The sequence below is a fragment of the Ochotona princeps genome, chromosome 10 (assembly GCF_030435755.1).
Source record: "Ochotona princeps isolate mOchPri1 chromosome 10, mOchPri1.hap1, whole genome shotgun sequence".
Taxonomy (NCBI): Eukaryota; Metazoa; Chordata; class Mammalia; order Lagomorpha; family Ochotonidae; genus Ochotona; species Ochotona princeps.
The window spans coordinates 49691909-49705011 of record NC_080841.1 but is presented as its reverse complement, the minus strand read 5'-3'; the positions used below and the strand labels follow the sequence as shown (position 1 = coordinate 49705011).

Below are 13103 nucleotides of genomic sequence, written 5' to 3'. Positions count from 1 at the left end.
TTTGTACCTTAATATTAATTTCTGAGACAAGGGAAGGATAATAGTGTTTCTGAATTAGTTTCTCTTGCCAGTTTTTGTTGATAATCTGAGATTTGCAATTGAGCTTCTTCTGAGGATTTTTGATGCTTGCACACATCCTGCTATATAAAAATGTGAATTAATATTTTTTAGAATTATTGATTGCCAAATGCATTTTCTATTCTTATTTCTTTTATGCTGCCGCTCACATTGAAATTCAGCAAGCACAATATATTTAGATCTTTACTCTTTTAGTCTTAGAAAGTGTGTCTTCTTGCAAAGATCGCACATCAATATTATTCTGGTATTCTGAAAGTCAAGTCTCTAAATAGTGAATCAGTGGTAAGTGGGATGATTCTAAAACATTGCTTACTTATGACCTCATGTTTATGTATTCATTTGAGCACCTGTTCCCTTTTGAGCTCTATGTTTGTAGATACTTATCCTCTGACTTGATAAATTCATGCTTTTTTCTATCGTTCTCTATGTATAGATATGTTGAAGGTGCATCTCTATCAACATTTAATTTAAATTCTTTTTCATCTAGATGAGCTCTGTATCTAAATTGTCAATATATGGCCCTAGCCATACCAGGTTGATTTCTTAACTGATTTGCTATCCTTTTGATTCATTGCTGCTACTTATCTTGCATCCCTTATTGATTATTGAATGGCATGTTTATTTTCCAGGTTCTTTTTTTGTGACATTTTTTAATTGATATAGATGTCATTGTTTTTCATACAGACTGATCTAGCTTCTGAGTTTTATAAATTACTACAAGTGGGCATTTCTAGACTCTGAAGTTCTAGAAGTTCCCAAATCTTTTGAATTTTCTCTTATTTCTCTTACTAGGGTGCAGCGTAGATGCCAATGCCAAGCAAGTTGAGGAACAGCCTTCTGCAGCCACAAACGAAGAAGCACTTTTTCCTTTCTGTAGGGAACCAAGTTATTTTGAAATTCCTACAAAAGAGTTCCAGCAACTATCACAAATAACAGAGAGCACTATTCATGAGATTCCAACAAAAGATACGTCAAGTCCCCATACAGCAGGTGCAGGGCATGCTTCATTTACCATTGAATTTGATGACAGTACCCCAGGAAAGGTAACCATTAGAGACCATGTGACAAAATTTGCTTCTGATCAACGCCACAAGTCAAAGAAGTCTTCCCCTGGGACTCAAGACTTGCCGGGAATTCAAACAGGAATGATGGCACCAGAAAACAAAGTAGCTGACTGGCTAGCACAAAACAACCCTCCACAAATGGTATGGGAAAGAACAGAAGAGGATTCAAAAAGTATTAAAAGTGATGTTCCAGTATACTTGAAAAGGTTGAAAGGTAAAGTGACTTGATCATTTCAGAAATTTAGAAAAACGAAATTCTGATTTTTATGACAAACAACCATTTGATAATTACTGATCATTTCAGAACTTCCTATTTTAGAAAAAGTAAAATTTGATCTCTGTAGCATACAACTTTCAGCAATTATGTCGTAGAAAATTTCTTCTCTTTTCAAGTTTATATTTGGCCATAAACCACAACTGTAACATTGCCCTGGCCAGTTTGCTCATTATTTGTCTTTTTTTTTTCAAATATTATTTTTTTTTTGTCTGTGGCATTATAAAATGTTATTAGTTCACCAGTGGAATTTCCTAGAAGACAGTTCCCATCATTTTCTTAATTTAAGAAAAGATATGTTGAATTCTGTTCTTCAGTATGATGCTTCCAGTAAAATATCAATATCTAAATTTTACAATGAATTTTAAAACATATGGTATGGGCCAAAAGTTCCATGTGGGCACAAGATATGATTAATTTAGTACTTCAAACTGTTTCCAGATGGTTTCTCATAGAACAAATATTTTTGGTTTAGGAATATTTGCTAATAATCTATTCATCTTAGAATTTTACAACATTTATGAAAAACAGTTGAATGTTCATTTATGAAATATGTATGCTTTTTTAAAAAGATTATTTATTTGAAAGGCAGGAGATAGATGTTTCATCCGCTAGTTCAGTTCCCAAATGGCAATAACAGGCTGGAACTTGGTGAAGCTAAAGCCAGTAGCCAGGATCTCCATCCAGGTCTACCATATGAGTGGCAGGGATTGAGGTACTTGAGCTAAGGTGCTGGTGTCTTAAGTAGTGTCTTAACTTACTGTGACATAACACCTGCCCTCGCATTTGCATTATTAACATTGTAGTGCATGGTCAAAATGAGTACTTTTTATAACTGTATAGTGAAATAGCAGATAACTTTTTTTTTTTCCTGTTGGCTTCATTTTAAAACTAATTGGGTACAAATTGCTTTTCTCTTTATTTAATAAGCTATCCATAAGAGAAGCAAATTACAATTGTGTGTTAATCTCATCATCCTGTTGCTTTATTGGGAGTTAATGGACTTTGAGAAAAGTGCTGTCTGTTGCATCCTTAGCACTTCACCGGGGCTTGAGCAGTTGTCAAGTACTCAGTGATTTGAATAGCACAATGTATGCTTTACTTTCAGTGACCAGACCGTCCTGGAATTCTAACCAAGTAATGAAGACTTCATAATAGTCTTGTACTCATTTCTTATTTACTAATAAGATAAATAGAGATTAATCTCTGAATACTGAGATAATGCTATTATCTAATTGTTTGTTGTTACCTGTTGTAATGTTACTGTCATCAGCAATTGACCTGGATTTGAACCTTTGGTAACTTCTTGTGACCTTTTAGTTCTACTATACAAAAATAACACAAAATTGACATCTGGATATATATGTCTAGACTAAAGCCTACATTTACAAACTGATCATTTATGTGAGTTGAATAAATAATATTGACATTCTAGCATAAGAGGTCATGTAGACTGAAAATTTAGGAAAAGCTAGTCCTTTTTAAACAACTCTTAATAAAAGCACCAGAAAGGAGTCAAAATATCCTTTTGAAGATATTATTGAAAAATACTTTTACATACTAAAACGCTTATATTGTTTTATTTTATATTACAAATACTTTCAAAATCATGCCTGTTTTCCATATTAGCTGTTTCTTTTAAGCCATCATTTTCAAACATTCTCTACTCTTGAAGTAGGCCTATTTGCTAGTCTAATTCCAACTAGCGAGATACTAATGTTGAAGAACTTGCTGTATCTGTGTATTAATGATTAGATTTAACGATTAGATAATTGATGATTAGATAATGTAATTTCAGAAATTCCATCATGAGATAGTGTGCTTCAAAACTGATTTACATGTGGACTGATATTCCAGTTTTTCTGATTACTGAGACCTTTCTTTACTATTTTCCTGTAGACTGTGTAAGAAACCATCCAACAAAATGGTTTTGTGGCCAAAATTCTTAATCCAAAATAGATTAATTTGATTTTTCCAGTAATATTTGTAAATGATGTTTGAGTTTTTATAAAAGGCTGCCACCATTACATAATAATTTTCCACAACTTAGGACATCAAAAGTATACACCGAACCACTAAATAAATGTAATTATAGTAATTAGTAGCAATTTTATAAAAGTTAAGACTTCCAGCAACTGTTTAGCCAAAAAATCGAAAATAGACAAAACAAAAACAAAAAATATTTGCTCCTACAAGAGTGAAGTGCATGTGCTTTGGGACAGTGAGGAAAATATTGTTCACAAAGCCCATACACTTTTACTCTTGGGAGAGTTGCACCTTCTTTTGGCAGCTACTACTGACTTGGTACAACTAATCTGCCCTAAAACATTATTAAAAGACCATGAGCATATTTAGACATAGTTAACGACAGGCAAAAGGAACAGTGAGGAAAGTTTATTGGAGACATTTTTTTTTAAGAAAAACAAAATTGTAGAGCATATGTCTCGCCTTGTGCGCCATGGAGAAATACAAGAAGGAATAATAATTTTCTAAAACAAAATAGCCAGTCTGTGAGGAGATTTTCATTAGGTAGTATGTATAGATAACTTGAAAAGGTTTGACACCATGAAGTGTAAAATTTTATCTGTTGAAACAAGTAATGAATTCTGTACTGGTGATACATTGTTTTAAATATTTGAGTATATTTTGATATGGGTTATTTGTTCTTGTCATGCAGGAAACATTGGAATTTATTTACAGCCCTAGCAAACTGTACTCATCTTTAATGAATTTTAAAAAATGAATTAAATAGGTTATAAAATGTAGTGTTTAAGGAATTTTATTTTTGTACCAGTGATTTTGATTTTCTATGTTACTATCCATGATTCCTGGCTTAATTAGCTGAAGAAGGAACTCCGTTAAACTTGTGTTTTTGTTTGCTGATTGCATTATCCGCAATTAATCGTTTGAGGAAAGATTTTTTTAAAGCACTTGTTTGTGTCTAACTTATAATATTGCTATCATTTTAATGGAAGTGTTCCCCTACCACTGTTCGTGTTGTTATTATTCACTTCCTTTGTATACCTGCATACTTTTCCAGAATGTCATCCTTTTCTGTGTGTTATGCCAGTCTCACTTCTGAGTCTTATTCCTTTCATATTCTTATTTTTTTGTTTCTACTTTTTGCTTATTTATTTATTAGAAACAGAGAGAAAGAGGGAGCATTCACACCTTTTGGGTCTTCCCCAAATGCCAATAACAAAACAGAGAACCAAAACTTCAGTTGTGTCCCATATGGATGGCAGGGACCCACCCACTTGAGCCATCTAATTCAAAAAGTTAGTCATGACAACTTCTAAGGTGTGCATTGTTAAGAAACTGGAATTGGGATCAAAGCCAAGTATTCTTGAATAGGACACAGGCAACCAAACAGTGGATCAAATGCCAGCTTCTATGTTCAACTGTTAAATCAGTAGCACACCACCTGGTGGTGACCTCTAAATACATTAGGAACAAAGCAATGAACATTGGAATCATCTTTCCCCCTAGACATATATGTCTTTTGCTCCTCTTCCCCATATTCAGCAGTTCTGATCATTATCTTACTCAACATTGCATTATGCCACAGGTGTTCACATTAAAATTCTTTGCTCTGTGAAGTTGAAAAAAGATTAATTTGGTTCTAGAAGTACCAGAATGTACCAGTCTACATTTCAGTACACTAGATTTATGTATTGTTTCTAAAGAAGCATAATATAAGTGATTTGTAATTTCATTTAAGACATAGAGTAACTATAATTTTCCAATAATTTCATGTTGTAATCATGCAGTTATAGTAAAAAAAAATTGTTTTCATATTTTTATATTTAGAAAGTTACAGAAATGGAAGGGTGATAGATACCGAGAGACAGACAGGCGGACAAATCTTCCATCTCCTGGTTTACTCTCCAGATGGCCAAAAGGCCAGCACTCGACCTGGCCAGAAGCCAGGAGCTTCATCCTGGTCTCCCATATGGGTGGCAGGGACCCAAGCACTTGAACTGTCTTTTACTGCTTTTCTGAGGCCATCAGCAGGGTACTATATCCCCAAGTGGAACAGCCAGAACGTAAACTGGGACTCATAGGACACCTGTGTTACAGGTAGTGGTTTTACCCACTATACCAATCAATGATGCCTAGTGAAAATTTTAAATTAGTGAAAAACAAGTAGTTTTGTTTTGGTTTTTTTGTAGGAGGGGGAGGACATCACATTCAATTCCGAAGTGTTTTTTACTCATTGGTTTTTAACTTGCTTGGAGACAAAGCTTTGTTTGGAAGCTGATGTTTCAAAATTGACTCAACCCCATATGCTTTTTGACGAAGACCTCTGGTTATATTTGACCCCATATTTTTGCTGAAGAGGTTCTAGATTTATGTAAAGATTTGATACTTGATAAGTCTCTTAACATCCTTTAATAACCTTCTGAAGCCACAAGTACAATTTTCAGGCATTCTCAGAGTAACATATAGAAAAAATTGTGTAGTCATTAGTGGTAACTAGAATTTCAGTCTTTTTATAAAGAAAGAAAGGCATGTCTAACTTTTGAAAGTACTGAACATCCTTTAAAGTTGAGATTCATTACATTTTTGTATTTGTTTTTTCTTTGTAACCATAACTACCTTAGTACTATTGCCCATGTTCTTATTTTTCTTTCTGATGTCAGAGTCAAGTTCTTAATTGTTTGAAAAAGGTATGGGGTTTGAAAGTAAATTTAGTGTTCATTAGTGTTTTGAAGACAAACTGTCACAGGTGATAAAGTAGGAGTTAAGTGTTGCATTGATTGACCATCCTTTTAAAGTTAAAATTTGAAGAAAGAAAGCAAGCCCTATTCGCTTGTTTATAAAGGGCTCATTGTTGGCTGGTAAAATTTGAATGTAACCATTGCAATTGAGGGAAGTTTGCTGAGCCTGTTACTGACAAGAACATATGACTTTGGATGGAAAAGGAGGGTGGAGTCAAAACAAATGGCACTTTTGTATATGCTTCTGATTTCCTACCTAGGATTCTTTTCTTCTCTATTATGTAATTTCCTTTTTTGTGTCCAGGAAATAAACATGATGATGGTACACAGAGCGATTCAGAGAATGCTGGGGCTCACAGGCGCTGTAGCAAACGAGCAACTCTTGAGGAACACTTAAGGCGCCACCATTCTGAACAGAAAAAGTTGCAGAAGGTCCAGGCTGCTGAAAAGCATCAAGACCAAGCTGTTGTAAGTCAAACTGCTTTTATGATTGCGTTCTTTGATGAACACAATCCCAGAAAAAGAAGGTCATATTCTTTCACTCAAAGTACGGGAGTCTCGAATCAGGAAACTGCAAATTCACTACCACATACAAAATTTGAAAAAGCAAAATCTCCAACAGCAGATGCCAAAGTGGTTTCTTTGTCTTTACAGACTAGCTCTGCGCATCACAGAGGGGGGCATGGTGTTCCACATGGGAAATTGTTAAAACAGAAATCAGAGGAGCCATCGGTGTCAATACCCTTCCTACAAACTGCATTATTAAGAAGTTCAGGGAGTCTTGGGCACAGACCAAGCCAGGAGATGGATAAAGTGTTAAAAAATCAAGCCACTTCTGCCACTTCTGAAAAGGATAATGATGATGACCAAAGTGACAAGGGTACTTATACCATTGAGTTAGAGAACCCCAACAGTGAGGAAGTGGAAGCAAGAAAAATGATTGACAAGGTAAATAATTGTAATTTGGACATGATGTTAGTTGTTGTGTGGTATGTTTAACTGTGGAAAACTAATAGGGAGTCAACCTGAAATGTTCTGTTTAGCCAGTAATACTAGAACATTTAGGGTTTTGTTAGAGAACTGTAAGACTAACAGTAAGACCAAAATGCTTTCATTTTACTGTTTTCTGAACTTGCCTAAGTTTCGTTTCAGCTGTGCTGTGCATTTAAAGTGTTTGGCCCTTATAAAGTGTGTAAATTTGCAATAGACTTTGTAGCAGTAGTATACTTTGGACATTTTTACTTTACACTCATTTATAAACAAAAGTAAATAAGTAAAAAATAAATTAAAATTCATACAAATTGTTATTAACAGAAAATATAAATGTTAGTTGTTAATAGTTAACTGTAAGTTTCCTGCCTACTGCCTTAATGTTGGAAACAGATGAAAATTCTATACCTACAAAACAATATCATGGAATATAATAATGACAAAAAATACAAAAAAAGTGCAAAAAGCAATATTAAAAATATATACACTTTAGTTAATTTTGTTCTAGGTTCAAATTTTCTTAATTTCTTATTCTCCGATGTCTTTGATTAAAAAGTAATGCATGAAAAGAAAATCAGGGTTTTTATTATGATCATAAATCATGATAAATTATACTTTGCATGAGTTCTTTAATGTTATTGATGAATATATATATGATGATCATGGTAATGAAAAGTTGACTTCAGGATCATTCTATTGTACTTCCTGGGAAATAATAGCATAAATTTTACTAAACATTATTCTTTCTAAAAAAATCTGCAACTACTTAAATACACTCCATGGAAGCAGCATGAACATTGCTCTGTTGCATCTTAGAAGTAGATTCTCAGGCTACCCCAAGTGTGCTCAGTCAGAATCTGCATTAAAGAGATATCAAGGTGATTTCTATGCACATTAGCATTTGAGATGCACCGTCTAAATGATGAGTTTTCAGATGATGTCTTAGAATGAGCAAAATAACCCTTTGAGTTGCAGGGAAAATTTTAGGACTTATGTTAGCTTTTAATTTCCTATATTTTAATTTTATTTGAGAGTATGTACTATGGTGCAGACAACTGATTACTACTTTGATACATATGTGCAACATCTAATAATACACACATTGAGGAGTACATGTTTAAAATCTTTTGTTTTTGGAATATACAACTCCAAACCTTTGGAGACTAATTTGTCTATTGTGAATAAGAGAAATATAGGATTTGAGAAACATTATTTCATTCATAGTAATTGAGATTTTTCATTAAAAGATTATTTTTACAAAGAGGGATTATGCATATTGCAGCAATTAAGAAAAGGGATAGGGAATTATGTATGAGCTCTGTAGAATTCTTAGGTAAATTAACCTTTTGAAGCCTGTTTCTTTTATTTGTAAAATACATGAACTTGCTAGATAATTAAGTTCATTAAAAGCTATAAAAGGCTTACTGTAGTGCCTATTTTAAGAGCTCTATAAATGTTTGCTGTTTAATATCCTTACTAGGAGTTTCCACATCTGCATCTTTATACAAATTACTGACAGATCCTAGAAAGTGCTTACATCATTGAAAGGGTCAAATAAATATGAAGCTTAGTGGGTGATACAGTACAAGGGCCTAGACCTTCAGGACACAGAAAGCTGAGAAAGAAGTCATTGTCACAGATGAGGCTTCTTCAGGCACTATTGGATACATAAAAAGTGATCACAAAACCTAACTGTGTAATTACTGGGAACATTGCTTTTTTCTTAAAGAGAACCCCAGTTTTGACAACAACTTATGTGGTCACACTATGCACAGAGAAACCCAAGATTTTAGAGCAGGATTCACTGAATAATGGTAGTGTATCTCATTCCTGCTTAAATAAACCAGAAAAACAAAACCTTGGTCATATTGCAGGGAAGACGTGGTCCTCTACATAATCCTGTGACTACTAGAGAAAAAGAACTTAGGTTCTGTTTTCTGTGGTTAGAGCTGAAAGTTGGATTCAGACTATTTGAGGCCAGGCTGTGGAGAAACAAAAGCAGGGCTCCAGGAGTCAGGTGTCTGAGACAAATGAAACAAAGTAACCTGGGTATGGAGAAGACAAAGGCCAAGCATAGCTAGAGCGAAAGCATCAAAAGCACTTGGGGAAGATGGGAACCACACAGGCACCATGTCAGATTGCCTGGATGAACTCAAGGCATCCATCTTCTCACTGGTGGAATTTTATTGAGTGGGGTAGAAGTGAGAGCCATCAACAGTTGTCATTTTGAATTTGAATATTCTTTGGTCCTGCAAACTTGCATGTTGTCTCACAGTTTTCATTCCATCATTTGAGAGCTGTTTTATGTGATTGATCATACATTTTACCTTCAGTATTGACTGTACCAAGCTTTACGTTAGGGTGGAGTCATTCAAATTGAAAAGACTGAATTCTTTCCCTCAAGAAGTAAATATGTAATGGTATATGACTATTCAAGAGGAAACAAATAAATTAAAAAATCATATTGTTGAATGTTTTAATAGGCTTCTGTCACTGAAGGAAAGGCACAGGTGGTTTCTAAGAGAAGATATTGGTTTATTAATGTCCCTGTGTGAGACAAGACTTTAGACAAACAAATCTAGAGAAACCCCCAGATGATTTCATCAGCTTGTTTAATTTTCAGCAAAAGCTTTATCACTTCTTTACCATTATCTGTTGATTTCCCTCCTCTTCCCTAACTCCCCTAAAAGGACACAGACAGACACACAATGCACTTACATATGCAGATGAAACTCACATGAATGCAGTAATGCAGTGTCAGCATATAAAATGTCCTCAATAAAGACTGAATTAAATTGCCAAGAGAGCTAACTTTGAAACATATGTAATCATATCCACAGTAGGCCTGATATTTAGTGTTTTCCAAAAAATATGGTATAATCCACTCAAGTGTATAGGTGGGATTAGGCTAGATTTTATGTGCTTGTGTGTCACAGAACTAAGGACTTTAGATTTTTTTTTCATACTGAATGCAGTGAGAACCATTGAACACCTTTAAGCAAGGTGATGGCATGGTCAAATCCTAGCTGTCATTGGAAGTGTGGACTGAAAGTTGGAATGGCCAGAAACAAGGAAGGTAATTTAAAAGCTGATATTATGCAGTGAGATACTGGATCTTATTCAAACCAGAAATACAGATTTGGAGGTTAGTGGAGATTTAGAAGGTAATTAAATTATGCAAAATGTATAAGAATGTATGCAGTGAAACCCAAAGAGAATGCATACAGTGAAAAGAGAAAAATTAAATTTTTAGCAACACTAACAGTGATGGACAGTGGAACAAAGGAAACTGCAAAGTATCAGAAGAATAAAGAGAAATCAAAGAAAAACAGCGCCTCAGAATCAAAAACAGCCAAAAAGAAGTAAACAACTCTTTTGCATGAAAACACTGATATTAACTAGGATAAACATTGGATACCTTTTCAGTTTTTTTCTGAAAGTACATGTGTTCCTAGGGCCAGTGACAATGAATGGAATGTATTTTTTGCATATTTCCTCTAGAGAAGTTTTATTAAAGTAAAAGGGGAACCCCCTTAAAGAAATGATCAAGCTGAAATGTTAACTGTATTTTCTGTTCTTGGTAGCAGCTAAAAGATACTGAGAAAAAAAAAAAAAAGACACTGAGGCATCTTTTTTCCCAGTCCTTAACTTATAGAACACTAGCATTTTGGTTCATATTTTTCTGTTGGGTCTATCAATAGATAAACTTTTTTGTATGAGTGTCCCCAAATTTACTATTTATAATAGTAATTTAGAAATCCTGTTAAGTTTTATATAGAAGCCTAAAAGAAAAGGATTTTAGCAAGAAAGTACTGCAGCAAGCATGTGGTATAGCAGGTTAAGTTGCTTTTTAAGATACTTAAATTCAAGGTAGAGGCTGGGCTTCTCAGCTTCTAATGCCAATTTTCTGCTAATGCACCTCCTTGGAGACCCTCAGATGATGTCTTAAGCACCAGCCACTAATGAGGTAGACTGGATGGATGCCTTTTCATTAAAATAGTTTAAAAAATTTAAAGGAGGAAATGCTTTTGAGTCCCTGGATTAAAGTCAGTTATTTTCTATGATAAAAATAATCCTCAGTCTGCCTTCCCCCTCCCCACACTTTATATTTAGCCTTCCAGAGAGACCAGTCACATTCTGAGTTTCCTCTCTTTACTCCTCAATGCAAATGACTGCCAAGAGGAGAATCCTGTCAGAGCTACTTCTTAGCATTCTTGGCTGAGTGAGTAAGACACACAGCTAAATCCTAAATGGATGAGAAAAAGAAATACACTGTAGAAGGCTTGAGGTACTATCCTTTCAAAAGAAATATTCTCTTCCCCATACATTTCATGTTATGGAAGAGTTCACCAGATACTTCTCTCTTGAATTTTGACTCTCGTCTATTGTGTCAACTTACCTCCCCCCTCAAATGTCTCTTGTTATTATATTCTGTTCCCTCACAGGTCCTGGTCATTGCTGGTGCTATAGGCAACAGGTGGTAGGAAAGAACTCAGACTCGAGAGAACTATAACAGGAGTGGAAAAACATCTCACAGCAGTGAATAGAGCAGTTCCAAAGAAAAAAAACAACAAAAAAAAAGGTGCTGGAAGCCTAAATCTAAACTGTAAAGGTCACAGCGACATTTTAGATTAAATCCATATCAGAACCAAGGGAGTCATGATAAGCCATAGTCAAAATCTGTGGCGATAGTACCAAGTAGAACAATGCAGAGGAAGGCAAAGTGACCAGGGTATACAAAGTCAGATGTGTTTGGAATCTATAGGAGTTGAAGATCACAATAAGGGAGGACCTTGATAACAAAGTCAGTGTCTTGACTTTGATCTAACATTTTTTTTTCCTTCTGCTGAACAACTTTAAAAAATTTTTTCTACCAGGAGAATTTACTTTTGGTCTCTCTGATTCTATTCAACACTTCTTAACTACCTCCAGGTAAAGGAAACCTCCTGCTATGTTAAGTCCCAAAGGTTCTCCAGGAACCTTTTGTTTTTACAGTTGAAAACATAACATTTGATAGATTGGCCTTCATTTTCCATGATCTATTTGTGTCTGAAATGATATTTTCCTGCTTGAGAAGCTTTTCACTTGTTGTACCCTTAGTCTAGTTAATTGTCGTATGTGTTTGTCATGCCCAGCTTCCCATACTTCACCTTATTTGATCTTATGTTGTTTTCATTGTGATAAAATACTCATAAAATAGACCCCTTGTCTATTTAAAGGGTACAGTTCATTGTGATTAAATATATTCATAATGTTGTACACCATCAACACCATCAATCTCTATAACTCTAATGTCTTGTGCAACAGAAACTTTATACTAATTTAATAATTACAGTTAAGTTAAAGAGCCTTCCTGTAGCCACCGTATCTAAAATACCCCTCACCTCTTAAGATTCTGCCTTGGATTACCTTGATTTCTTTTTAATAGAACAATCTAATTTTTTGTCCTCACTAGAATATTTTTCATACTCTTTTGTTCCTCATGCCTCAAGTAGTGCATGGCATATAGTAAACAATCAAAGTTTTTACTTTGAAAGTCAATTACAGAGAGAAAATGAGATCTTCCATCTGTTGGCTCACTCCTCAGATGACTACAATTACCAGGGCTGAGTCAAATCAAAGCCAAGAGCGCCGTGTGAGTCTTCGACATGGTAGCAGGACCCTATATGAAGCATCTTCTGTTGCTTATCTCAAGCCATTAACAGGGTGCAGGATCAGAAATGAAGCAGCCGGAACTCAAACCAGCGCCCAAGTAAGATGCTGACATCATGGGCGATGGTTTTTTCTACTTCTCCATAAAATCATCCTCTCAAATACATTTTAAGTAAATGAATGAAAGAAGTATTTTGTGAAATACCTCTGTGTTTATTTCAGCGTTCATGTGTGAATTTATAGGTTGATTAAATCCAACCAGCATCCCCCCAAAATTTTTCTGTGTTTTTACTTGCAGAAAATGTTATATCTACTTAAAATGTA

At 34.7% G+C, this 13103-nt stretch overlaps 1 protein-coding gene across 11 annotated transcripts in view; it reads left to right on the top strand.

The window, feature by feature from the left end:
* Positions 1–13103, top strand: part of CEP170 (centrosomal protein 170) — a 115866-nt gene that overhangs the window by 51357 nt on the left and 51406 nt on the right. For 7 of the 11 annotated variants that reach the window (XM_058669405.1, XM_058669400.1, XM_058669404.1 and 4 more), the window contains exons 4-5: positions 871–1356; positions 6442–7085. In XM_058669405.1, coding sequence (XP_058525388.1) covers positions 871–1356; positions 6442–7085 — 1130 coding nt within the window. The remainder of the gene's footprint in view (positions 1–870; positions 1357–6441; positions 7086–13103) is intronic. The other 4 variants (XM_058669409.1, XM_058669406.1, XM_058669407.1 and 1 more) reach the window with 3 other exon arrangements.